Source organism: Strix uralensis, chromosome 7 (assembly GCF_047716275.1).
Source record: "Strix uralensis isolate ZFMK-TIS-50842 chromosome 7, bStrUra1, whole genome shotgun sequence".
Lineage (NCBI taxonomy): Eukaryota > Metazoa > Chordata > Aves > Strigiformes > Strigidae > Strix > Strix uralensis.
This window is the reverse complement of record NC_133978.1, coordinates 41,454,561-41,480,460: the sequence shown is the minus strand read 5'-3', so window position 1 is coordinate 41,480,460 and position 25,900 is coordinate 41,454,561. Positions and strand designations below refer to the sequence as shown.

General features: G+C 43.4%; 1 protein-coding gene across 1 annotated transcript; it reads left to right on the top strand.

The window, feature by feature from the left end:
• Positions 1–8,421: 8,421 nt before the first annotated feature.
• Positions 8,422–20,694, top strand: C7H10orf143 (chromosome 7 C10orf143 homolog). The gene is made up of 4 exons (XM_074875546.1): positions 8,422–8,609; positions 13,364–13,504; positions 13,630–13,695; positions 15,833–20,694. Exons 1-4 carry the CDS (start codon positions 8,529–8,531, stop codon positions 15,860–15,862), a joined length of 318 nt encoding a protein of 105 aa, XP_074731647.1. The 5' UTR covers positions 8,422–8,528; the 3' UTR covers positions 15,863–20,694.
• The last annotated feature ends 5,206 nt before the right edge of the window (positions 20,695–25,900 follow it).

Below are 25,900 nucleotides of genomic sequence, written 5' to 3'. Positions count from 1 at the left end.
CCAACGAGCTTGACACAGGAATTCTCACACTGTAAATAATAGCAGATCGCTTAAACGATATTCTTAAAATGAAACAGCAGGTAAGGTAGGACAGGTTGGTTGTAGTTCTTACCATTCCTATCAGGTTGCTGTTCAGGACCGACATATTACCATTTTCCTTCAAATTTGCCAAGACAGTCTATTGAAAAGAATCAGATATTATGTCAACCTGAAATTAGATTTTCGCTCCTCAAGCTCGCTGCCCATAAATATGCAGCTGTTACAACTCATGCCACTGGAACCAGGATTACTACTGGTGACAGGGAATCACATTGTGAAGAACTGGAACAGGATAAGAAGAGTGAATATTTTATTTTGGTTTGTCTAATAATGCTTATGTCCTTTTGATATGGAAAATAAAAAAAAACTCCAAAAATACTGTCTTGTCTCTGTTCTGTTAAAAAGATGGCCCTAAAGCATCCTGAAGAATGTTTACTGTTCTTATAAATCTAATGTAAAATTTTGACACATTAATCAACAATATCTGAAATCTCAAAAAGCAAAACAGAAATAAATAAAATACTAGTGTCTCCACTGAGTTACTGTCTTTTCTCAAATAATATTTCTAAGAAAACAAAAGCATGTAAATACTTTTGAAGAAAAGAAAGAAAAAGTAAGCTGTAAAACTACATGCTTTCCATAAACAAATTCTAGTTGACATGAAGTACATTGCTACCACGTTGCACAGAGCCACCCACGGGACGGACCTGAAGTCGGTCTGTGACACCACAGTAGAGTAACAGGGCAACTAAAAATAGATTCAACTTTAAGATTGTGGTCAGACTACCCTAACTTTTCATTCTTCGACAATACAGTTGTTTTTCAATTACTTTAGAAAAGCAGCAAGTGGAGGATGAAAATTTTGATAAAGTTCTCTTCACTGTTTATCTGTTCAATGCTTATTAATTGACTACCTTACCAGAAAGAAAAAAAAATAGTTTAGAAACAAACTTTTGGAAGAAATTAGAAGTATTTTAACAAAATTCTAAACAAAGTGTATGAATCATGAAGCAAGATCACCACAGCTTGTTCATCTTAACAGTTACAGGTTCATCTTAACTGGTGTTGTGATAAAAGCAGCAGTTCAAAAAGATTTCACAGGCACGAGAAGAAGTATGAGAACCTCAGCTCTGTTTACTGATTGCTACATCTCTCAGATGATTTGGGATGAGCAGAGGGAAGAAAGTCTAATTCTATATATTTTCACTGACATTTTAACCTGACAGAAAACCAGTGACCTAATCAGAAATTTGTAAGAGCAGAAAATCTTTAGGGAAAGCGTATTTGGGATTTTATATTATATTTTGCTGCATTTCAGAGCTTTTAAAAATTACTGTTCCTTTCAGTCACAAAACAAGGAAAACCAGTTATTTTTCCCCATAAAATATTTGTTTCAAAGAAAATAATTTTGCTTAAATTCTAAATTCTTGTGTAAGTCCCATAGATTGCCCAATTTTATTTTAGATTTCAGATCATAAAAATAAACCCGTATTAAATAATCTAGAACATTGAGCAAATAGCATATACCCTCCTCCTGCAGCTCTTTCAAGACTAATGAAAAGTAACAGACGGTGTAGAGTGGCGTCGGACACAGCGCTGTGCCATTAGTAAGGCTAAAATACGTAAGTGCACAAACAAATCTATTTTCTGATGGTAAATTCTTTTGCCTTTTCAGTTCTCTGGTACTGCACAAAATGTGTATTCTGTTTGATTTCAGCATTTCTGCTGTAGTAAAGACAGGCTTATATTGTTGGAAAAGACTGTAATTTTTGCAAGAAGAAAACACACTGTTATAGCCTGAATAACTCTTGTTTTATTATTTATTGTCCATATTATTGGTCCCACTTCTTGGCCCTTTTTCAACAAATGGAGCCGCTTTTTCGCTGCGAAGGAATTCAGCACAAGCTACCGTGGCCTGTACGCTGTCACGGTCAACACAATAGGGGCCGGAGGGTTAAAGCACTCTGGACTCTGTGGGCCAAAGCTCAGTGACACGATTACACTTTAGGACTGACTCGTCCTACAGACGTAACTTCTGGAAATAAATGTCTTCCTCTGTAGCCTGTGTCAACCACAGCTACGCCACATAATTTAAAACCTCATTGTTTAATAAGGTTCACAAGACCTTTTCAAGGTTCATTTGGAAGGTAAAAACAAGGATTGCTGTTAAAAATGTATAGGCCCATTGAGACGCAGGGGAACTAAATCTCCCTAACATTAGGCTATATTTCTGGGCATCCCATATGGAGTATTTGGCAGCACGGTCCCAGGGAAACCCGGGGCTTCAATGACTCCAGATTGAACAACAGGCAGCGGGCCAAATTAATCTGGCAAGCCTCCCATAGTGCCCAGTTGATCTACTGCTCACCTCAAGTTGCAAAGAACTCGATTGCAGAGGCGATATCCAACGCGGGCTGAAAGAAAACCTGAAGACACAGCACGGCGTGGCCGCTCACTCCCCAGTGCCACTCCTGTTTTCGCCCTGCCTGAATACCTCAGTTTGCAAAAGAATTGTGTCTTGGCTTTACATTTGCTAATTACCGTATTGTAGTGCCCTGCTGAGGTACTGAAATGTATATTCCTTACAGACACAGGTTTTATTCTGTTATATTCAAGCTGGGAATGCCCCGTAAAATATAGATGTGTGTTAACATAATTCTTGTTCTAGCCAGTCCCTGAACTCACAACTATATGTGTGGCAAAAAATTACTGGTGTTTAATATTGTTTTCCTGAGCTGTGCTCAGACAAAGACATAGCAGTAGAGAGACTGAAGAAATTAAAGTAGCTGGAAGTTGCTAAGTATTCAGGATATGTATAAGCTATGGTTTGATACAGAAATAGTATTTATTACAGTGTAAAATGAAAACTAATACCTTTAGAATATGCCTAAGCAACACCTTTTCTTATTTTATCTGGTTACATCCTTCCTTTATTCTGATATATCATCAGCTATACTTTTGGGAATTTAGTCTTTGCTACAAAAGACTTCTTCTTATGCAGTAATTTGGCGTCTTATTTATATGAAGTGATTAAGAACAGCATGTTTTTGTTGATTCTTGCAAAAACAGCTTCTTGGGTGTCTGAACTGGTGAGATTTACTAGACTGTACAAACTAAGATTGATCCTAGGGAAAAAAAAGTAAAGGAAATGGTTGCGTTCAAAGAAAAATTAAAATTTATATTAAAACAGATTACTTGTATTGATAAAATTATTTTGAGTATTGGGGTTTTTTTTCCCCTAGGGACCTTGACTGTGACTGCTGATGATATGATGAACACTCTTCAAAAAATCATTGTAAATCAAGGCAGAATTGTTTGCCATGTAGCAAGAGCTATCCAGGGGTGACAACCTGCTCTCCCAGCAGCAAAGATGAGATTCAGTGCAACCACATGCTCACACCACTCTTGCTGGTTCGCAGAAAGACTCTGTATTGTCCCCTTTTATTATTCTAGGGGGTTCGGAGAGCCTTGAACATGAAGAGGAAAAAAGCTTGGATGTGAGAAGAATGTGTGATATGAGTATAAAGGGTGCAAATAACAGATTCCGAAGATGAGCATAGAAAACCCACAATAAGTAGAGAATAGGAGCCAGGAAGAGGGCACTGGCAATGGTAAGAATGCATAATAGTTCTGAAAAAAACCCTTTGTGGTAAGCAAACGTGGTCCGGCATAATATTTTGACTTTTGGATGCAAGACACAAGATAAAGTGAAAACCACTTTGGTCTAGAAGAATGTATAGGAGTGAGAGGTGAAGTGATTGTCTAGTATGAACACTGCAAAACAAAGAGCAAATATTCTGAAAAAAGACATGAACTCACTTTAAGACATGTCAGGTCTTAGTATAATAGCAGTGGGAAAAGGCTATGAGAGGTCACTAGTTTTCTTGATTAAATGTCAGTAGGAGTTGTATACACAGAATAAAACAAAATGAGGGGGACTTTAACAGGGACTCAAGTACAGCAAACATGGAAATACTGACATTTTCGTCTAGGAAAATGGTAAAATTAAGGTCCCAGTTGAAGACCTGAAGATATCAGTTAGCTTTGGACCAAGGTGTGACAAAGAACGAGCATGTCTGTAATTGCAGAGTTCCTACAGTCCTGAGTCTTTCTCTAACAGCACTCAACAAGCTGTGCAAAGGAACAGATTGGAAGGTCTGACAGGTTTGTGAGTGCTAAATCTATTTACTAAGGGTAAATATCAACACAAGAAAACAATTTTTCACTGTGAGGGTGGCAAAACTCCGGAGCAGGCTGGCCAGAGAGGCTGTGGAGTCTCCATCCTTGGAGATAAAACCCCACAGGACACAGTCCTGGGCAACCTGCTCTAGGCACCCTGCTTGAGCAGGATCTTGGGCTGGGCCACCTCAGGAGGTCTCTTCCAAATACAAATGACTCTGTGAAATTATTCTCCTTTTAAATTACCTGCTGTTCCACAAAATGATGGAGTTAACAGCAGAGAAGGCATGGAGAGACATTTAGCAAATGAGCTTAACTGAGGAAAGGGAAAAAACTGAGCAAATGGAGAGAAGAATGAAAAGACTTGTGAGTCCTCAGTTTCTCAGGATACAAGAACACCAAATCTAAGAATGGGATTTTGGGGTGGTGCGATGTAATTTCTCTGCAAGAAAAAGGGCAAACTACTTCAGATAAAACTCAGAAAAGTCTCAAGAAGTGAAGGTCTCTGAATTTAGCAAGTTGCAAATATAGTTGAGTCTGAGGACGGCAACAAGCTATTTCTGACAACCAAAGCACCTCTCCATCTTTTTGCTGGAGGGTTGGGTTTTTTCAGTCAGATCTCGCCTGCAGAAGACAAGGTGCATCCCTAACTGAAAACATAAGACATTTGAAGGTGTCTTCATGTAAAGAGCAGCATGCCTTTTGTTTCTAGCCTCTTAGTTCCCAAGATGCCTTGGAAAGGTTGGTAAATTATATCTCCTCTACCTTTGTTACCGAACTCTTAAAATCTGGTGATTGCAGCATTTGCATTTTTACTTCAGGCCATGCAGTCTTCAGAGCATAAGCAATTAATCACTCTACAAGATCACCCTTTTGGATCTGCACGACTATTCTTTGTGACTTACTGAACTGAGCTTTCATACTCCTTATCATAGCCTTTACCAAGCTCAGCTTTTTCTTCCTCAGAAAAATATCCATGGAGGGAGAGAACGGATCTTCGTTCTGCTCACACAGGTAACACTGAACTCCGCAGTTTTTACGGCAGATGAGACTTTTCTAACGCACTTGCCATTTGCAAGGCTTGCACCTGCAGAAAGGGATCCCCTGCTGTATGCTGACACATTTAGATGGATGTGTCACAAAATATGTGTTTTTTACAGGGCATCCTATTGTTCTAAACATGTGAATATAAACGGGAGGCCAGTCCACAATGCTAGCTGTACTGGCAAGACACATAAATAAGCTCTGGAGGTGGAACTGGAAGGTGGCTTTGAAATAATTAAATAAATCTGATTTGATGTGAATGGATTTGGGTTTGGTTCAAACTCTGAAATGGCTTATGCTTCAGATGTTCTGCAAAGTGGATTACCCAGATTTAGGGTTATTTTTCTATCAGGCATGTCAAATGCTAAATTAAAAAAAAAAATTTAAATCTGTGGATTATTTTTTGGTGATACGCCCTCAGGCTCAAAGAATGTGACAGAGCATATACTGTAAGTACAGCTGGATCCCCAGTGAAGAATAAGCTCCAGAAGGAATGAATGCCAGGGATAGCGTGACAATACGGGTTTTCTCCTGCAAAGCAGCTCAATTTAGCAGAGCAGAAAAGCCAAGCAGTAAATCACACCCCCCTGACTGAGGATATCGTCCCGCGCTGGCCTCACGACCCAGCAAAAGTGAAATGAAGGACTCTGGTTTTATCTGCAGCACATAGCGCCAGGAGCAACAAGCACGGTGAATTCTGCTCAGTCCCACCTCCGCCCTTCCATTTTGTTTTCCCCCCTTTTGGCAGGAGATGGAGGGTGCAGAAGACACCTTCGCTTCATTAAAGGAGGGAGCCATCCTCTAGAAAAGAGTCTTCTGCTGATCATTTTCAGAATTAATCAGAAACGAGTATCTGGACCGCTGTGCAGTTTGTGCAGACCGCTCTCGGGTTTTGACCTTCTGCTGTGGTGGGTGGGAATTTTCAGGTGATCCTTGGAAGCTTCCAAACGATTCTGTTTGACAATTGGATATTTCTGTATTAAAACTCAGGTACTTTCCTGGGACTTAATCTGAAATAATGATGGGCAGCTCCAGCTGGAGGGGTGACTTGTACCAGGCAGGAACAGGGCAACATGTGGCTGTCACAACCCGGACTGGAAGCCCAGAGAGTCCCAAGGGTTCTGTGATCCCCTCCGGTTAAATCAAGGTGAAAGGACACCAAACGACCTGTTAAAATGTTCTACTTGCAGTAGAGAACAATTTAAACTTGGAAAAGGATAATAAGCAATGTGGTCTCTTAGAAATCTGTAAGAAAGAAAAGAAAGGAAAGAAAAAGGAAGGAGAGAAAGAGTTAAGGAAATGGGGATCAGCACCCCTGGATCCAGCGTTGTCTCAGGTCCGGTAATCCTGGGTGGTGGGTGCACACCCGCAAAGCTTCTGTCCCCTTTTAAGTTCATCGTATCTGTTGATTTGCATACTAGACGAGGAGGGGCAGGGATTCCAGAAACTGATTTCCATGAGATGAGGAAGAAGGTGGAGCCGGGGTTCCAGTTGAGTCGGTGGTTGGTGATCGTTGCCCAGCTTTGGTTTTTCCTCTGTTCCCAGAGATCTTATCAGTCATCCCAGAAGCTCACCTCTTATCAGGTCTTGTTACCACTTCAATGGCGAAGGCCCATTAGTCATTAGCAAGTCATTAGCAAGGCAAGCCTGGTGTCTGGCTTGCACAATGGGGTTTCGCTCAGTCCATGTCTGCCCCTCTGAGGTTCATCTAAGGAGTTTGTCAGTGCGACTGCAAGGGGGTGGGGGGTGCAGCCTTCCATACACTCCCGCTTCCTTGGGGGACATCCCTTAGACTAATCCCAAGGCCACAGCTTGTCCTTGAGGTTTTCTGTGTCGATGAATGTTTGAGACATTGCTCCCTTCAGCTCCTTATAGCGGCCCGAGGCCACCAGGCTGGTGCAGGTCCCTGGAACGGTCAGTCCCTCACCTGTGGTTAGGTCCCCAAATCTAAAAGCCGTAATCGTTATTCTCAGCACTGCTGAAACACTCGCGAAAACAGAGATCTTCAGTGCACCATCACACAGCATTTAAATGTTTCTTTTGGAGAAGGACAACTGCTGCCAAAAAAAAGTAGGAGCTACGCTAAGATGTTCTCATCAATTCTGTGTTCAGTCCCGAGTGCGTCATACCTGGGAAGCAAACTCCTTACTCCCCAGCTTTCGTAATGCACACGATGCTGGGCACGCGTAGTTTCCTAGTAGTAATTTCCACGTGGCCTCTGATCTTTCCTGGGACTCTAAAGGAGGTTTAGTTCTTTGGGAAAGATTTAATTACAAAATAAGCTCAAATCGCTGATGGCAACAGCCGTGGTCACATCATTACCTCAATGGATGAACTCTGACCGCTGTTAACAGAAAGGTTACTGACACACTTCACAGACAAAAACCAGCTTAGGTGGTGGTTTTTCTGACCTTGCTGTAGGCGGCACAGAGACAGAGCAAGCTTTTTTCCTCTTCCCTAGGAAATATCTTTTTTTTTTTTTTTCCCATCCACTATGCCAACTTTAAAGCTATTTCCAGCCCCCACACACGTGCAGCCTCCGTCATCCCTTTATGTGGGTTTTGTTCTTTGATGTTCTGGCCTACCTGGAGCCTGCAGGCACGGAAATTAGACCGTAAATTACATGAAGTCGCAGACGCAAAGGTCGCGGATAATATTTTCTTGTTGTCTCTAATGCCACCAAAACCCGAAGAAATTAAAAGTGAAAATTAAAGCCTGTCCTGCATCCAACCCAGTTCCTGCTTAGCGCAGGATTTAGAGTAAGGTCACCGGCTATTTGAAGACCACTTGAAATTGCTGCCCAGCTTTTAAACCTTTTCCTACCAATTTAAGGAACACTCGGAATGTTCATAAAACGCAAATTCGTGAAACTACCACTGCGGGTGACGTCAGGTCGCCCCTCCCCTCCGCAGCTCTGCTCACGTCAGACGCGCGCAGGCTGACGGCGCAAACCTTCGGCGCGGACCCCGCTCCGCGGAACCTCGCTGCCCCCCTCCTAACCGCCCGCGCAAATAAACGCGGAGCAGCCGCCTTAAAACTTGCGCGGCGCCGGTCCGCAAGGCCCCGATGTCCCCCCCGCCGGCCTCCCACAGCGCGGCGGAGGGGCGGCGGCCTCCCGCCCCGGCCCCGCCCCGCGCGGGGCTGGCAGGCGGCGGAGCCCGGCCGGGCCGCGGGCGCAGCGCGGGGTGCGGAAGCAGCGCGGAAGGAGGGAGAAGGAGGAGGAAGAAGAAGAAGAAAAAAGGGTGGGGGGGTATCGCCCCGCCATCATGGCCGCGGTGCCGCTGCCCGCGCGGGGGCGGCGCGGGGCGCTGCGCGCGCACGAGCCGGAGCCGGGGGAGCCGGAGCGCGTGAGTTCCGCCCGCGCGCGGGGGGCGGGAAAGCGGCGGGAAATGGCGGCTCGGCGCTTCCCTCGTGGGGGGGGAGCTGGCGCTGGCGCTGAGGAGGGCTCTGAGGCGGACGGTGGCCCCGCGGCTGTGAGGGGGCCGGGGGCGGCCCGGCGGCCGGTGCCCTCTGGCGGCGCCGCGGCGGTGGTGCCGCCGGGGCGGGCGGGAGCGGCCGGCGGGAGGTGGCGGTGGCCCTTGGCCTCCCCAGCCCCTTGTTACCGGGGCTGCGTGCGGGTCGCGGGGGGACCGGTACCGCTGGCCGGAGCTGGTGCTACGTGCCATCGAGGTTTTGGTCTGCCTGGAGACAGGGGGTCTGCGCGCACGCTCACATAATTTTAAGTAGAATTTCACCAAACAAGCTTTTTTTTTTTCTTTTTTCCCGGTTGATACCCTCTTTACCCTCTCTGGAGCACAGGTCTGATGGGGAGCGGCTGAGGGAACTGGGGGGGTTTAGTCTGGAGAAGAGGAGGCTGAGAGGAGACCTCATGGCCCTCTACAACTCCCTGACAGGAGGGTGCAGAGAGGGGGGATGAGTCTCTTGACCCAAGGAACAAGCACCAGGCCAAGAGGGAATGGCCTCAAGCTGTGCCAGGGCAGGGTCAGACTGGCTCTTAGGAAGTATTTCTTTGCAGAAGGGGTTGTTGGGCATTGGAATGGGCTGCCCAGGGCAGGGGGGGAGTCCCCATCCCTGGAGGGGTTGAAGAGTCGGGTTGACCCAGCGCTGAGGGATGTGGTGGAGTTGGGAACGGTCAGTGTGAGGTTCATGGTTGGACTGGAGGAGCTTCAAGGGCTTTTCCAACCCAGATGATTCTGTGGTACCATGTGGCATTATTAATGCTATCTATTTCCTGCTCTCCCAGCTCCAGGATGTGCCTCACAGTGTGTTTAGCATTCATACGCTAGGCTTCTGTAATACTTCTCCATTCCAGCTAATCTCGAGTGTGTGTATGTCTCTAACCAGATTCATCCTGACAAGGTGTCTCTCATCCACCACCTTGTACAGCTCGTTCATCCTGAGAAGTGCCCAGCTGTTAACTTTGCAAAACTGCAAAAAGTAAATGCAGTTAAACTCCATTTAACTTTGCAAAAGTTAACGGGAGTTCCAGGAAAAACTTATCCTTGTTTTCACGCTCTCCCCCACTGTTACTTGATCATCCCTGTTTGTGTGTGACATGACTAAAAACTGGTGTAGTCGGGGCTAACCTCATTTATCAGAGAAACGCCATGTGCGGAGAAGAGAAGCATCTGTCCAGTGAGCTTTGTGATGGTGACTGACAAGGTTATATATAAAAAAAAAAATTTCTTCCTCCTGTTTTTGAGGTTAGAGAGGCCAGTAGTAGCTTTCTTCTAGTCCATGAATTGCAGCTTGTCCACTAACGAAGGCATTAATGAGCCAGTTGTCTGAAGACCAGATAAAATTCTTCTGAAACTTCTGTGACATAGAGCAACTCGGAGTTGCTGTCGCTACCTCTGTAGGCAGCAGAATACATAAGTCAAGCTCTGCAAGGTGGTTTTAAAAGAGAACTTTTCTTATTCCAGTTCAGAATATTTTCTGTGTAGACAAGACATCAGAGGTTGTTTTTTTTCTATAACAGCGGTTACGGTCCAGATGACAACTGAGTCACCATGGCTTGATGCGTTTAAGCGGCCAGTGGAGGTGCTGCAGTGACATGCTCTCACGGGCCGAGGTGAAACACCTACGCTTAACCTTTCCGAGTGCTGAGGGGATGGATGCGTGCTAATCGAACTGTGCCCTCCGCCTTCTGGTACCTGCTCGCTGTGGTGCAGGGATTTCTTAGCTAAATCACTGACAGCTATTTCTGATTTTAGCTAACGGCGTGAACGCGAGTGGCACTGCAGACGAGGTGCTTTGCTTTATCACCGTACAGAGCTTTGCATGTTTTAGGTCTAATACCAGAACGTTTGTCGCTCTTCTCCTCGGGATTCTGTCCTGGTTGGTTTTAAGGCGTTGCCGAGTCGTTAGGAACGCTGTGGCCGGCCTTTGCAGAGATGTTACCGCTGTGTCAGCCACTCGGGGAGGGGACCCAGAACTCGGCCCTACTAACCGAAGCAAGCAGGGCCAGACTGATCCCTGGGTCTGGGGAGAACAACTAGTTTGAAGTCTTAATCATCCCCTTATTTGTTGCTGCTGTCATGCAGCATCCTGTGCTAGTGGGTGTTGTAACTGGGGAAGATTTTGGGCTCTCCCTCAGCTCCTACTGTATGTTATATATATATGAACATAGGATTTCCTTCTGCCTTTTGTACCTTGGTGTGGTTATCTGTGTGTATTTCAGAAACTTGCTTTAGGATGGAGCTTACTGATTTCATACTGGTTTTAAGGATTTCGAGGCCGGTAAAGTATAACAGATTTTTCAAGGCTACTCACATGGCGTGTTCTGGTTTGGACTGGACTGCAAGCAGAGTTTCCCAGAACAGGGACCTGCAGGGACCTCACCTTCCTTCTGCTCCCCCAAACTGAGCCACCTGCATTCCTGGCAGCAGGGAGCTGGGCCCTAATAAAACGGGGAGCATCTACACACTGCCATCCTCATAAAGCTACCCAGGGGAACTAAACGAAGTAAAGCTGGGCTGGATGGAGACCTGCTTTATACCTGTAGGATGGCTGGTGATGAGACACAAACCAGAAGCAAGCCTGGCTTTAAAAATGTGGTAAACAAAACAGGAATTGCATGTGATGAATATATTAAATTTATAGGGCATCTTTCAGATCTTAAACCTAAATTATAAAAAAAAAAAAGTTGTAGTCTTTCTTAAAATATTTTCCGTTGCATTTAGGTTTGTTATTTCGATGTAGGTAGTTTTTGCACCAGTTTAGTTCCTCTGTTTATGAAAAGCAGCATCTGTGAGGCCTTTATCCTTTCAGCATCAGTGAATATGTGCGTGTCTTTTCCAGCTGGAAGGTCCTGGAAAAAAAGCGACAGAGTATCTTCTCAGCAGAGAGACCTGTCTCCTACCTGTTGTAGGACAGTACATGATTTGCTGTTGCTTGTCTTAAACTGCATTTCCAAGCTGGAGGTAGCATGTTCGTTCCCCAAAAAAGTAGTCATTTTGGTGAAATCCTTGCTTGCCTTTTGAATAGCGAGCTCGTCGGTTTAATCACAGGCTCTTTGAATCCTGCACTAGGTCCATTCTGCACGCAGGCAGGATGGATTGATTGTTTCTTTCCTAAGAGAGAGAATTCCAGGGAGTGAAGTCTTCCCTGAAGCCAGCCTCTGCTAGAAACTTCCACAAATTGCCTTGGCATTGGTAGGATACATTTGTCCCCCATCTACTCTGTATGCTGAATTCCTGTCCCTGATGCTACGTATCTTAACCCCCCCAAACAACAATACCTTGAATTTATTTTTAATAAGCCAGATTCCTTCTGATGTGTGGCAGTAAGTCATTTTTTCCCTTTTCTCCTTCATCTCGCACGTTACGCTGCCGTACCACTATACGGCACCTTTTAATAAAGGACGAGTTCTTCAGCAACAAAGGGAAGAGAATGTTTTCCCAGTGGAAGGCGGTCTGTCTTGAGAGGACCTTCTCAGACTTTTTGTTATTCTATTATTCACTTTCTTAGTACAATACATATTTTACTTTTTGATTTACTTCCCATCCAAAATATCCTGTATTCCTTGATAGTGTTCTCGTTTCAACTGTTTTCCGCTGAGGTTCCAGTTGTATTGATCCATTTTATTTTTGCATAGCGTATTCAAATTTTAAATCTACTTTCTGTGCTTCAGTAGTCTGAGTTCTGTGGCAACACATCTTCTGCCTGTGAAATCAGATGCTTGTGAAAGAGATCGAGTACCATTATTCCTTAAACAAAGTTTGTTCAGAAAGGCATCAGAAAAAAATTTCAAAAGCATATGTATCTCCTTGGAATTCAGAGTCAGACCCTGAAACGTCTGCGTCAGTTTTGAAATTTCCCATTTCTCTGTTAATTTGCTGTTACAGTTTCAAGGAGCCCCTGGGATTTAGGTAGTCCTTCCGTTGCCTGGGATAGCAGTCACAGGCCAAGGATATTCTTCTTAAAGTTTCCAGTCAGTGTCTTCCCCAGACTCACATCTTACCCTCACCAGTTCCTGAGGTGGCTCTCGCAGAGCGGCACAGCAGGATTTCTGGGGACTGCTGAGCACTGTGAGAGCCAGGCCTGGTTAGGCCAGCCCTGCCTCCGGAGGTGGAAGAACAAGCACAGCTCGGGTTAGAGCTTCAAGAGCATGAAAGTGATTATATAGCAATGGAAAGCTGTAAAAAGGTAGCAGTGTTCAGAAGAGGATACAAATGTCTTTCCAAAATATGTCTTCGTAGCTGCCTGACTTGGCTTCAGGGTTTTCTTTCCGTTTCCTTGATTTAATTGGTCATTTCACACAACTTCCCATGATCTGCTCCTTTGATAAACACCATCCTAAATTAAGCATGAACGGAGGGTGAGGTATGCTCTTTCTCCAGTGGCATTTTATCCCCAGTTTATGAAACTGAGGCACAGAGACATGTAGCAGGTTTCCCTGCTCATCCAGCGTGAGGTACGGTGCTAAATACAACCTTTAGGTGTGCTGGCCTAGTGCCTGGTAGTCCACGTTTTACTAACTTACTGTTCTTCCAAATGGATGCGACATCCCTATCGGTCATAAACAATAAAATCCTGAAAACTTGTATTCAATGGCCTATGCCTTGTGAAGATGTCTAAATGTTGCTTTTCATTCTTCCAGAAGCGAGCGTGCAAGCCGTCAGAAACCATTCCAAATGAGACTGATGCTTGCCTCGTTGATTGTGCCATGGAGCTGGATTCTAAACAGAAAATCTCCCCTGACTACGGTCCTTGGCCTCCAAAAACAAAGCAAAATTCCATGGTACGTTTACATTGTCAGCATCTATTTTTTAGAACACATTCAGAATAAATTTTATAATAAAACTGCAAATAATTGCCCCCTTTGTTTTTTTTCCTGATGGCTTTGTGTATGTTTTTGTTCATTAGATTTTTGAAAACCACGGAAGCAGAGGTGCTGCCCAGCCTTGCCCAAGATGTATTGCTGGAGAATCTGTAAGTATATTAACCTTCTTTCTGTGACATAAAAGATAGACTTGTTCTTAAGTATTAGATCCATAAAACATAAAGTTAATAAAAACCGCAATTACATTCCTCAGGAATAAAGCATGTAAATAAAAGAAGGCAGATTGATTTAGCGTTTCGGAGGTACGCCAGCAGAGCACAAACTAATATGTTTCCAGCAGCAGTTGGAAAATATGGAGATGGCAAACACATTTTTCAAATTCACTCTAAAAAGCAGAGTTTAGGAAGTAACTGAAGCAAACAGTAACGTACAACTTCCTCTACCCCATTTTTATATCTTCCTTGATTTACTGGATTGTAATAAAATATTCAGGAATCCCATTCTATCTCTTAGTTTTACCTCTTAATTGGATACTTCCTTTCCAACAAGTAGACATAGCCTAAAAATATTAGACTGTAGACACACCAGAGCTGGTTTTAATCGAGCTAGCTAAAGAACCAGCAGCAATCAGAGCTTGGTACAGACAACCTGACTTTTCTGAAAAACCGTGCAAGCATTTGGACAGCTGAATGGTGCTGACTTCTGAGCCGATTCAGATTGGCTCCTCTTGGCACTCCAAAGCAAGCTGTTTAAAACCTGTATTTTCTTTTTACTTATGTAGGCTGCAGTCACAGCTCTGACTTGGCACTGTGTCATATGTTGTAATGCTGCACCAGTAGCACTAGAATCTCCCTCTAACAGATGACTGTGACCTTAACTACTCTTTAGCCCTGAATAGAAAGCCAAGCCCCTCAAGAGATAGTGGCTGATAACAGTGAAAGAGGTTACAGCATTCCTACAGTTACGTTTTTCATGCAGATTGTCTAACCACAGTTTAGGAAGTTTCTTAAATACCTGGGAGCTACTCTTGACTTTTGTTTGCATCCTCTGTATCCTTCTGAGCCATCACACAGGATTCCTTACAGAGCCCAAAATGAGGAGAGGTGTGGGGGAATGCCATGCATTTCTTCAGAAACGCTGAACGTTTGTAGCAAAATCTGTGATTTGATGGAATTAATGGCAAAGTTTCCATTGAATGCTATGAGACAGGTTGCTGTCGTAAGTCAGGAGCTGTGACTGAAAAGACATTTACTGTGTTAACTTATTTCTGCTCATCTTTAAAAATAAAATAGAAACCAGATCCAGGGCTGACTTTAGGAATATTGAAACCAGTATGACCATGTATGTGTCTTACCAAATTTGAACCTTCCCCGTGTGTTACTGTCTTTGGGGGCATGGACAACATCTCAGGGACCACAACCCAAAAAAGAGAAGAACATTTTTGGATTAAAAACCAAATTAGCACATTAGGAAGTGAGTTTTGTTGTATTCTAGAATTACAGTGACAACATTAGAGTCTGTAAAATTCTTCTGTATCAGTGACCACTTAATTTTGGAAAATTATGACTGAGTACAAATATCATCATTCCAAATCAGATTAGGCTGATTGTGTTTTTTAACTATGGTCTAGTAATGAACTTGAGATAAAATAGACATGTATTAAACCACAATTTGAGAAAAGAGTATTACTTTAGTTGCATTTTTTGTAAGCTTTCGTCAGACCAATGTGTTACTGACTAGGCAGGGACTTAGAAGAGGAAGAAGTGGTTAAGTAGAAAGAAACTTGGTAGGATTGTGGGGCGGGAAGAACATCATCATCATCCTTGAGATGTTTCTGTGTTACATGGTAACCAGATGTAATGCTTTTTGTGTTCTAAAAGTGTGACTGTGGATACATTCTTTAAACAAATACAATGTGATAGAAACACATGCAGACTTAAGTTTAAAAGTAGTTTGGAAGTAAGTTTCTGTTCTGTCCTCAAAATCTTTAAACATGTAATGGTGGAATAGAATAAGGTATACAAGTATGATGCTAAAATTGCCTGTATTCTCTATATTTTAATTTCAATTTGACTCAGTTATGCTCCTTACACTGAACAGTCCCTTTACTGTCCAGATTTTTTAGTTGTACACTAGTCCTTCAAGGAAAAAAAAGGGAACATTTGTGATGCAGTTAGTGGAACTGTCAGTTTCTTTTAAAATAAAGTTTGAAAACGTATCCTGAGGAAAAAAACCTACAGTTCTTGATGAGATAATTTTTAGTGACATGAAATTTTGTTGTTTCAGGGACACTTCAGTCATATCCTGGGCTTCTAGAAGTAGAGAGACGGCAGTGCAGCAGCACTGAATTTGAATTCTAAAGATGCACCCTGTGCAGCTGGATGTCTGCACCCACGGCGTGGATTTGTGTGTGGTATTCAGCAGTGCTCTAGGTGTTACTCTCTCAGTGGACAAGTATGGATATCATTGTTTTTACACTTGAAAAAATGCTTCTGCTTTTAAGGTAGCTCAGTATGTGTTCAAAAAAAACAAAAAAAAAGGTTGATTTAATGTTTTAGACTAGTTAAGTTGATCTGGCTTTTGGCCCAGCCTTTACATGGGGCTGGGCCAAAGGTTGTGTTGATACAAGAGATTTTCCTGTCTCTCTTGGGCACTTTCTCTGATACTCTTGGAAAATTGTCCTTGCATTTTCATGGGTACGGGGCCTGCAGTTTGAGCTCAGCCCTATGCATGCAGGCAGGAATGGGGGGACAGAGCTTTCTTCATATTCAGATGGCTCTTCCGATGGCTCTTTTGCAACCTAGGTGATTCTGTGATTCAGCTTTGCAGCTGTGAAGGCCAGTAAAAATCCTTTTGAAACTTATGTTTAAATCCAAAATACGCATCCAGTTCAGGTATCTTACTCACTATACTTCTAGTTTATTTATAAAAAGCAGAGTTTGTGAATGTGGCAGGTAAATATCTAATAGAAAAAGGAATATTATTTGAACAACCCTCTATAAAGTGAAGGTGAATAGTAATTCCGCTCTGTGGAGTCCTCACAAAGTTGTTCTGACACCCCCTGTCTTTCCAGTTATTGTGATATTAGAACAAATCTGTTTAAAAAGTCTTGAACTTGTCATCCAACATAATTTTATTGGCATGTGTCACAAATAATTTCGTCTACGTTTTGCCAGTGTATAGGACTGTACAATTTTTAAATACATTCAGATTTTTAGACTCTCAGGCAGCCGCATTGTGCTGTTTGGCTGTGACGCTTCGGTGGCTGCTCTGGTTTAGGCAGAAGGGTCCTGAGCGCTCAGAGCTGCCTGGCAGCGTGTGTGCTACCCTCGGCCCTGGAGGGAAATTGCTGTGACCTGCCCAAGTTCACAAAGCAGGTGATCCCCACCCTCGGGAGAACCACTGAGCTATTGCTGTGCCCTGCTGCCGCTCCGCTTTCGGGCAGAATTCGACCCAAAACAGGTACAGCAGGAGCAACAGCATTTGGCCTCTCCTGGTCTGAGAGCAGCCAGTAGCCACTTAAAATTAAAACTGTAGCTCCAAAGCTGCGGAAATCTAGTGACAGGCTTTGAAAGGTTAGTTTCCCAGCGGGGTCTATCAGACTGCAAAATCCTTAAACTAAGACTTTTCAGAGTCCTAGAATGCTTCCTGCATTGTGTGTGGACTTGTAGCCAGCACTGAGTTGACTGTTACTAAGGAGATAATCTTCCTAAATATATGAATATCATATAAATACTGAATTAAATTAAGTAATAGGTGAGGAAATAAGTGTGTAAAGCAGACCTGCACTCAACTGGCATACAGATTGGTTGGTTAGGAAAGAATAAGTTTCCTCCAATCCAATATAAGTTTTACTTGCATCGGGGGAAAAAAAAAAAAATATTTTCACAGGAAAATTTTTCAGACACTTCAAAACTTTCTTCAATCACAAGAACAGTACAATCTGTTAAAAGATCAGGTCTTTGAGAAACACAGCGGTTTTAAAAATTGTCCCTGTTAACCTTGAAGATCTAAAATTCATCTTTAATCCTCCCACTCCCAGCACAGGTTGGTGCAAGCAATAGTGTCTACCCAAGCTCGAAAGGAACGTATCCCCACTTGAAACGACAGTAGGATGAGCAAAGTCCTCTGTACTGAGAGCAGAGTTTATCAACTAGTGCAAAATAACAATACAGAATGTTTCCAAAGATTGAAATGGTGTCTTTGTTACCAGGATAACCAGATCATATTTTGCAGACAGTTCATTTTCACCACATTTTCCAACCCTTGTTTTTTAAAAATCCTGGTAATAATTGAGGTCAAAAAAAAGATGGCTAAGCCTGTTCCTGTGCTGTAAAAACTGAAATAGCTGCTTGAAGGTAAAAGGCCAAAAGATATCTGAAAGCTTAGTTACTGTGAAATGACTCAAAACCTGGGATGCTTCATCAAGTAACGATGAGTAGAACAGTGTATGGTCAAAATTTAGGGTACCCAAAGAGGAGGATATCGAAAGGAGACTTGGACTCCACGATGGAACAGTTTTTAGCTAGACTATATTAGAGCAAAGAAGTTTGCCATCATGTTTAACACAGGGGATACATCTGGATTATCAAACCAAAAGGCTGCTTTTCAAAAGACCTCCAGTCTTACCATGGTGAGAATTCACAGATACCTGTGTATGTATTTTTTCTCTTTGCTTTAAACTTGACTGTATTTTAATCTGGAGTGGAATATGGTAAAAACAAGAACCAACTGGTTTTCCTTATGGTCCTCGTAGCTTTTGTGCCACGTTCTTTTTAGTTCTTCTCCTTTTAGAGTAACCATTACTTCTTTTCTGTAAAATCTTACCGTACATAAATCACAGGACAGGTCATAGTTTGTGGGTGCATTACAGAGACTGATGAAGTCATACCACTGTTCGATTTTAATGTAATTTTTTTGTATCGGTCTTCCCATTGTTACTGTACACTGTGCAGGGCTTTTATTACACTGTCCACCCTGACTCTCGAGACTGTCCTTGGAGATTACTGCAGCTCTACAGCTGAACAAAACAGAACTTTCTCCTTTTTTTCACTCTCTTACCTGCAGTGTGAACGTGGGCCTGGTGTAGTTTCTTTACACTGTTAAGAATGCACTGCTGCAGCTTACGCTGAGCCTAACTGCTTAGTAGTTACGTTACTCACACGTGCATTTTGACCACCTAAACGCTGTGCTCTAGAAACTAGAGTGAAGTGGTCACAGGGAGGGTTCTGGTTGGTTGGTTTTTAGATACAGCCTTTTGCATTCTGGAGGAACCCAGTAGACGATATGTCAGATCAATTCTATAATAATACTTAAATAAAACCCCCCTCGGTTCCCCTGTTCATCTGTTTTGAGAGTGAGCTCCAAAAAGGGGTGTAGAAATAGCTTAGCTAGTGGAAAGTTAACTCCCCTCACTTGCAGACTGTCCCAGTTGCCACTTTCATGTAGTTATACCACTGTCGATAAAATATATTAGAATACAAAAGGAATGAAAACCCCTTGGCAGTTTGCTGCATCGTAACACAATTTGTAATGAAAGCGAGTATTAAAAAAAAGTTTTTGCTACAGAAACGCGGCGCCTTTCTCAGCAAAGATTTCTATGAAAGCCTGTCTGTATCTTTGTATTCCTTCAGAGCCGATAAGTGTTTTAATTTTTGCATCCCTAACATTTCAGTGTCCAGGATGATCATCCCTAATTATTTAAGTGCAAAAGCACCAGGCTGGGTCAAAGTTCACTACCTGGGATGCTCTAGTGATGAGGAGCAGGCAGACACACGGGAAGGGTCCAACAAACAGGACACATGTTGGATGGAAAAATGACTTACAAATACAAACCCAGTATTTTATATCAGGTTTTGCTCTGGGCACCTGTTCTTGCCTCACAGCTGAGCCCTGAATATCAGATAGCACAGAAATGATGAAAATGTCTGTAGTTTCCAACAGTATTTTTTTTCTTTGCTAATTTTGTTGATATAAAAAATGTATTGACTATCAGGAGAATGTTAAACTTGACTTTGTTCTTTTTATTAAGTGTTGGTATCTTCAATATTGAAGTAGTTCCTGTATGACTAGAATCCAAGTGTACTCACACTTAATTTGCACAGCATAAGGATACTCTTCCTAGTATTTGTCAGAAATAGCAGCTCCCTCCTTTTGGTTTTTCTTGAGCTGGTTTACAATATAAAAAACCCAAAGAAGGAACCTTTGGGAGTTGCAGTTCAAGGCAGAAGGGCAGCGGCGCTGTACCTTTTTATTAAGAGTTCTACATTTCTCCTTGTTGTGGGAGGCTGTAAGCCCTAACACAAACTTGAACAGATTCCCACGTTTCTGGGAACGCTGCTGCTGATAAATAAAGTATTCTGGATAGATGTACATTTCAGTTACATTTTGTGTAAAGTTTCCCAAAGCCGCTCCCTTTGTGAGCGGGAGGTTAGGCCCGAGTAGCCATGGCCTGGCGGGGCAGAGCTGCACTGTCTCTGCTCCCCTGGCTCCTGGCAACCAGCTGCTGGTCCTGGTCCTCCTCCTCCTCGTAAAGTGTGTTCAGCTCCTCAGAAACGGCAGCCGGGCCCCTCATTTTTTCACAGATGAGAATGCACATGCTTCTGGATAAACTTTCAAGTCAAGCTCTGGGCTAGGAAGTGATTCCTTACTCTGTGCTTTCAAATGGGGCAAATTTATAAATCAGCCAGCGTGAAAACAGATTGTAGTTTAAGAGTTTAATACACTTGAAGGCTTGTAATAATGGTATTTTTAAAAATAAATGTACTGCGTTTGTAATTTGTTTCAGGATTTGTCATAAAGTTACTGTGATAAATGCCATGCAGGTTGGGACAGGTGAATATTTCCTTAAAGCAGATTTGTGTCAAATCTGTGCTAGAACCACAAAATTATTTTTGTAAGACTCTTCTTCACCTTGTATAACTATGAAATTTTGTTTTATTGATAAAAATTATATACTCTTTATATTTCCTAATACTGTGGTTTGTATCAAAATAACCTGAGCGATGCTTTATTCACATGTATATAGTAAAAGAGACACATGGTCTGTTTTTAATTCAGGTTAAAACGATGTAATTAATATTTTTACCTTTGTATTTTGTAAATCGTTACTTCCAAAAGCAGAAGCATTAAACACCACTTTGGCTACAGCGTGGAGTTGGCTGGTTTTGTTACTCTATTAATAATTGGATCGTGTCCTGCAGACTCTGAGGTATAAAGGGAAATAAAGGCGGTGAGGAGGTTGTAGTTTGTAAACTTCACCCAAGCAGCGTGGCCCATGCTGTGGTTTCCCCTCAGGGGCCGGGTGTATGATGACACCCAGAATCGATCTCTCGAAACAGAGTAATTCCTCTCCAGGTTTGGCTTAACAGAGAGTTAAACCTGAATGTTTTTCAACTGCTCCCCCTCCACCCGCATCTCCAGATTTTGTTTTTCCTCACCTGGTTGCGGTGCCTGAGGCTCAGACCCAAGTTCTGCTGGATTTCAGTAGAAATGGGGGTGTCTCAATGCCTTCACAAACCCTCGCTGCCCTCTCCTCGGCCTGGTGCTTTATTTCCGTTATCCTTTTGCTTCCCAGCAGCGTGGTTCTGCGGTGGATCCCGTGATCCTTCTGCTTCCCAGCAGCATGGTTTTGTGGTGGATCCCCGATGGTCGCCGCTGGCAGCGCAGCCTCGGCGTGCCTGAAGCTCTTTCTTTGGAGATGAGCCTGCCCTGGGACCAGTCACACCTCGGGTTCTCCCTCTGTGCCCAGGCCTGCTCCTTTCGACACCTGCAGCTGACTAACTTTAGTCTAGCCTAAACCCTCCAGGCAACGTATGGCATGGGTGTTCCCATCCCAAAAGAGCGCCGTGGCCTAGCGGTTCCCGGGCTGTTCGTTGACAGCTTTGTCAGCAGCCCAGGGATGGCCTGTTAAACCATGTACAGGCCACACGCTGCCCTTTAAAGCCATTCACTTGCCATTTCTGCAAAAATCTTCAAAAAAAAGTCCATGTTAACTTCCTTGCATTTATTTCTCTCTGGAGAAATCGAGTTTAACGGCCTGCCTTGGAAAAGTCTAACCATGGCTGCGCAGCACAGGCCAACCTGACCACTTGTCCTCAGAGCAGCAGTACAGAAACCGAGGGGAAGGAGGATGAAGGTGTCATTTTTTGCTTGCATTTTTTTTCTTTTACCTATTCTTGCCTGTATTGAGGAAAAAGTAACTTTTTGTTTATTTGTAGGTGAGCGGGAGCTCGGCTAGTTGGTGCTGCACATCCATTTTGTATAAAGGTAAGCAGATGAGGCACAAGACAAGAATTACTCCTGGTTTGATGTCTGAAGTAGCAAGGAGTGCAACAGCAAATGTGAAAGGGGTAGGATAAATTAATATTGATGAAAATAATAAATGTATTATCTGTGTTATGTAAAAATCTTGTACTGGGTTTGGTTGATTTAGACTGTGGTACTAGCATTTGCTTAACGATTTGATGAAAATCACACAGTGATTTGTCGATTGCCAAAAAAAGGTGGAAAAACAAAATTTTTGATTTAGTATGTGGAGTTTAAAGGAAATCTGTATATGACTAGCCACGAAGATAAGAAATCTATGCAACATATGTGTTAAAAATACTTAAAATCAGTGGTGTTTATGTCTAAATTACTTTGGAAAGCTGTATACATACTAAAACCTCAGCAGCTCTCCTGAGAACACAATGTGATATCCTGGATGAGCAGATGAATAGTCATACATTACTAATGCTATTTTTGCCTTGATTACTGGCAGTAATTATAAAATGAAGAGTTACATGTGATATTTTATCACACATGAAACTTCCGTTCAGGATAACTGTGTATGAGCACCACTGGTGAGGCCGCCCCTCAGTGACTGGGTTCAGTTTTGGGCCCCTCACTCCAAAAAGGCCATTGAATGACTCGAGCGTGTCCAGAGAAGGGCAACGGAGCTGGTGCAGGGTCTGGAGCACAGGTCTGATGGGGAGCGGCTGAGGGAACTGGGGGGGTTTAGTCTGGAGAAGAGGAGGCTGAGGGGAGACCTCCTGGCCCTCTGCAACTCCCTGAAAGGAGGGTGCAGAGAGGGGGGATGAGTCTCTTGAGCCAAGGACCCAGCGCCAGAACAAGAGGGAATGGCCTCAAGCTGCGCCAGGGCAGGGTCAGACTGGCTCTTAGGAAGTATTTCTTTGCAGAAGGGGTTGTTGGGCATTGGAATGGGCTGCCCAGGGCAGGGGGGGAGTCCCCATCCCTGGAGGGGTTGAAGAGTCGGGTTGAGCCAGCGCTGAGGGATGTGGTGGAGTTGAGAACGGTCAGTGTGAGGTTCATGGTTGGACTGGAGGAGCTTCAAGGGCTTTTCCAACCCAGATGATTCTGTATGCAAAGATGTACGTGTTTCTCTGAGAAGCACCGAGAGATTCCATTGCTGGGGGACAGGTATAAAGTGACTTTTACTGAAAACTAAAATCCACAAGTACAGTGGGAAGTGCCCCACATCAAGGAGCATCAAGACTCATCCATTGGTCCCAACTCTTTCCCAAATAAGAAAGGAAAACATTTGCCATCTTTTTTTCTTTTAAACACATGCAAAAAAAAAAAAAGGAAGAATAAATAGGCATTCACTGATCTGAACCTCATCCTCTGCCAAATAATACATCCTCACCAACTTCAAAAAACCCACTTGCCATGCCGTGCCCAAGCCTGCACACGGGGACATCCCAATCTGACGGCGGCACGGCTGCTCTTTGCTCTGCCATACCGAGCTGCGCCTCCCCCTCCCACTTCTCACCCAGTAGCTCGGTGTTCGCCTGCCCCATGGTCCCTGCCAGCATCAGCACACAGGTTCCAGACTTTTCTTCAGCACCAGGTAGGGATGGTTTTACCTTCTGAAGTCCACGCTACTTAACGCTGCTTACTGCGTAGGCTGGGGTGTAGCGATATTTGTGTGTGATTATAGTGTTGTTACTGAAACAATATAGAAATCACTGCGTGATATTTGCTTGCAACACAGGGTGTCATTCATGAGTTATACATAAATGGCAGCTTTACATATTTAAAAGGAACATGGACTGCTTCATATCTGAAGTATGTTTCCCAGGAGGTAACACCACCATTTGATCTATTTTTGATTAAAATGTAAAAATTAAAAATTAAATCAAATGGTAGTATAATTCCTTTGGGAAAACATACTTCAGTTATGAAGTATTCCCCATAGTAACCTTGAGAATCTTACAGCTGTATTGTCTCATCTGTAGGTGGTCTTTTTATGTCTCACATAATTAAAATGAATTGCTGTTAGAGAACCCATACTACTGCATACAGATTTATGAACCTTGAGGCCCCTCCATTCACAGACAAACAGCGATATCAAAAGCTAACTGTGCCGATACGCTGCGTCAAGGCAGGTACTGGTACCCCAGGTGTTTACTGGGGAGAGGAATTCCCTCTGCCTTGGAAGGGCAAACCAGGAGCATAGTGTGAAACGATCCTGCGTTTCCAATAAAGAAGGGTAGCTAAAGAAAGATAGTGTAGGCACGGCGCCACTGCGTTCTGCTACGTGGTGGTGTAGAACACAGTAGTTAAAATATTCAAAGACCATTTTATATAGTAAGGAATGGCTAATGTGTCACCAGAAAAAGATTGTGAAATTGGATTTCCTAGGAAAATGTGCTCTACAAAATCTAATGCAACTTGTTTATAGCGAGCTGCTTTATCAGACTGACTCAGAATATGGGAATGTATATTTGATAAGATTAGAGAATAGTGGGGATCAGGAAGAAATAAGACCATAGAATTTACATTCACATTTTCACATATCTGAAGGACAAAAATGTCATTTATTTTTTGTTTGGTTTTGATTCTCTTCGTCCTGCTGATGCTATCCATAACAATGACTTGTGACTACACATTCTGTTCAGCGTGTAATTAAAACTTCCATAACATACATCTCAGAAAAAAAAACCCCACCAGGTGGAAGTCAAATGCTGAGAATTAATGTTTAAATAGAGAAAATAAAAAAATTCTAACAATGAAAATACAGAGTCTAAGAGTTCCATAGTGCCTTGTAGAAACATTTTGTAATAAGCAGCAGGAGTGTTCAAATTTCAATGTAATACTTAAAAGGAAATGTCTCTGATCTTTGAATTTCTTTATAGAGGGGAGTTTTTAATGTATAATCAGACTAAAATCCTCCTGTAATTGCACAGTGAGAGGCCTGTGAAGTTTCAGGAAGGCTGCAGATGGAGTACAGACCTACAGAAGCAAGAAGATTTTGGCTAATCTATGGAGCCAGGGGTGTGAAATCAGCCTGCGGCTCCCTGCAGGCCTGTTCAGCATGGGCTACCTCTCCGCCAGCTGTGTTGCCACCGAGGGATGACCAATAATGGTTCCAAGCAGGCAGGACAGTTAAATATTAAGAACAGTTACAATGAAACTGTCCATCTCTGAACAGTAAAACAGCAGCATGCAGTTCACATTATACTTCCTTCCCCTTTCCAGTTGTTCAGGGTCTCGGGTGTACAGGAAGAAAGCTGCTGTGAGGTGCAACACCCCGCTGCAGCCTCTGAGCTGCCCCCATGGCCAGGCACAAGGGAAGGGAAGGAGGAACAAAATATCTGTGTAGTCTTCCATAGTAAAATAGCAGCGCTCAGAGCCCCTCTGCAGGACAGCAGCAAATAAAAGCTAAGAAAGTAAGGAAACGGAGAGTTTGAGACAGAGCTCAAAGCAGGAAAATCAAAACTGCAGGACTGGCATTCGGATTTTTCGTATAGACAATAAAATTCTGGCTGGGTGAGAAAGCAGGACCCTCTCAACTGAAACTATTAAAAAAAGATCATCCAGAGCGTTAAGTCCTTGATTCTGCAAGTTATTGCCCAAGCATGAGATATGGATCCAGCGAGTTGCTGGGTTAAACACACGCTGTTATGAATTAGGCCTTAAGTAACAAAGAGATGTCAGCGCAACCCTGCCCTTTCTCACTAGTGTCTTAAGCCAGGCTTGTCCATGCCCTGGGAAAAACACAACCCAGGTTTAGTGGCATGTGGATATTCTGTTACAGTTACAGCAGCAGCCTCTCTGCAAGGCAGAGCACAGCCAAAACCCTCCGTGTGCTTCCCAGCTCACCCCAGAAGGCTCCCTCCACCTGCAGACACCTTCCCAGCATTGGCCTTCGCCCCCACCACCCTCATCTTCACACCCACAAGGAGAGGAGTCAGGACTCCATCCCCAATTCCTGAGCTCTCGCTGCGCCCAGGGCTGCCTCCAGCACCCCGCTGCTTTGGTCAAGTCTTGAACAAAGGGATTTTTTATCAATGAGAAGCCTTTAAATAAAAGAAAGTTACCTGAACTCAACACCTCCATCTGGAAAATGCC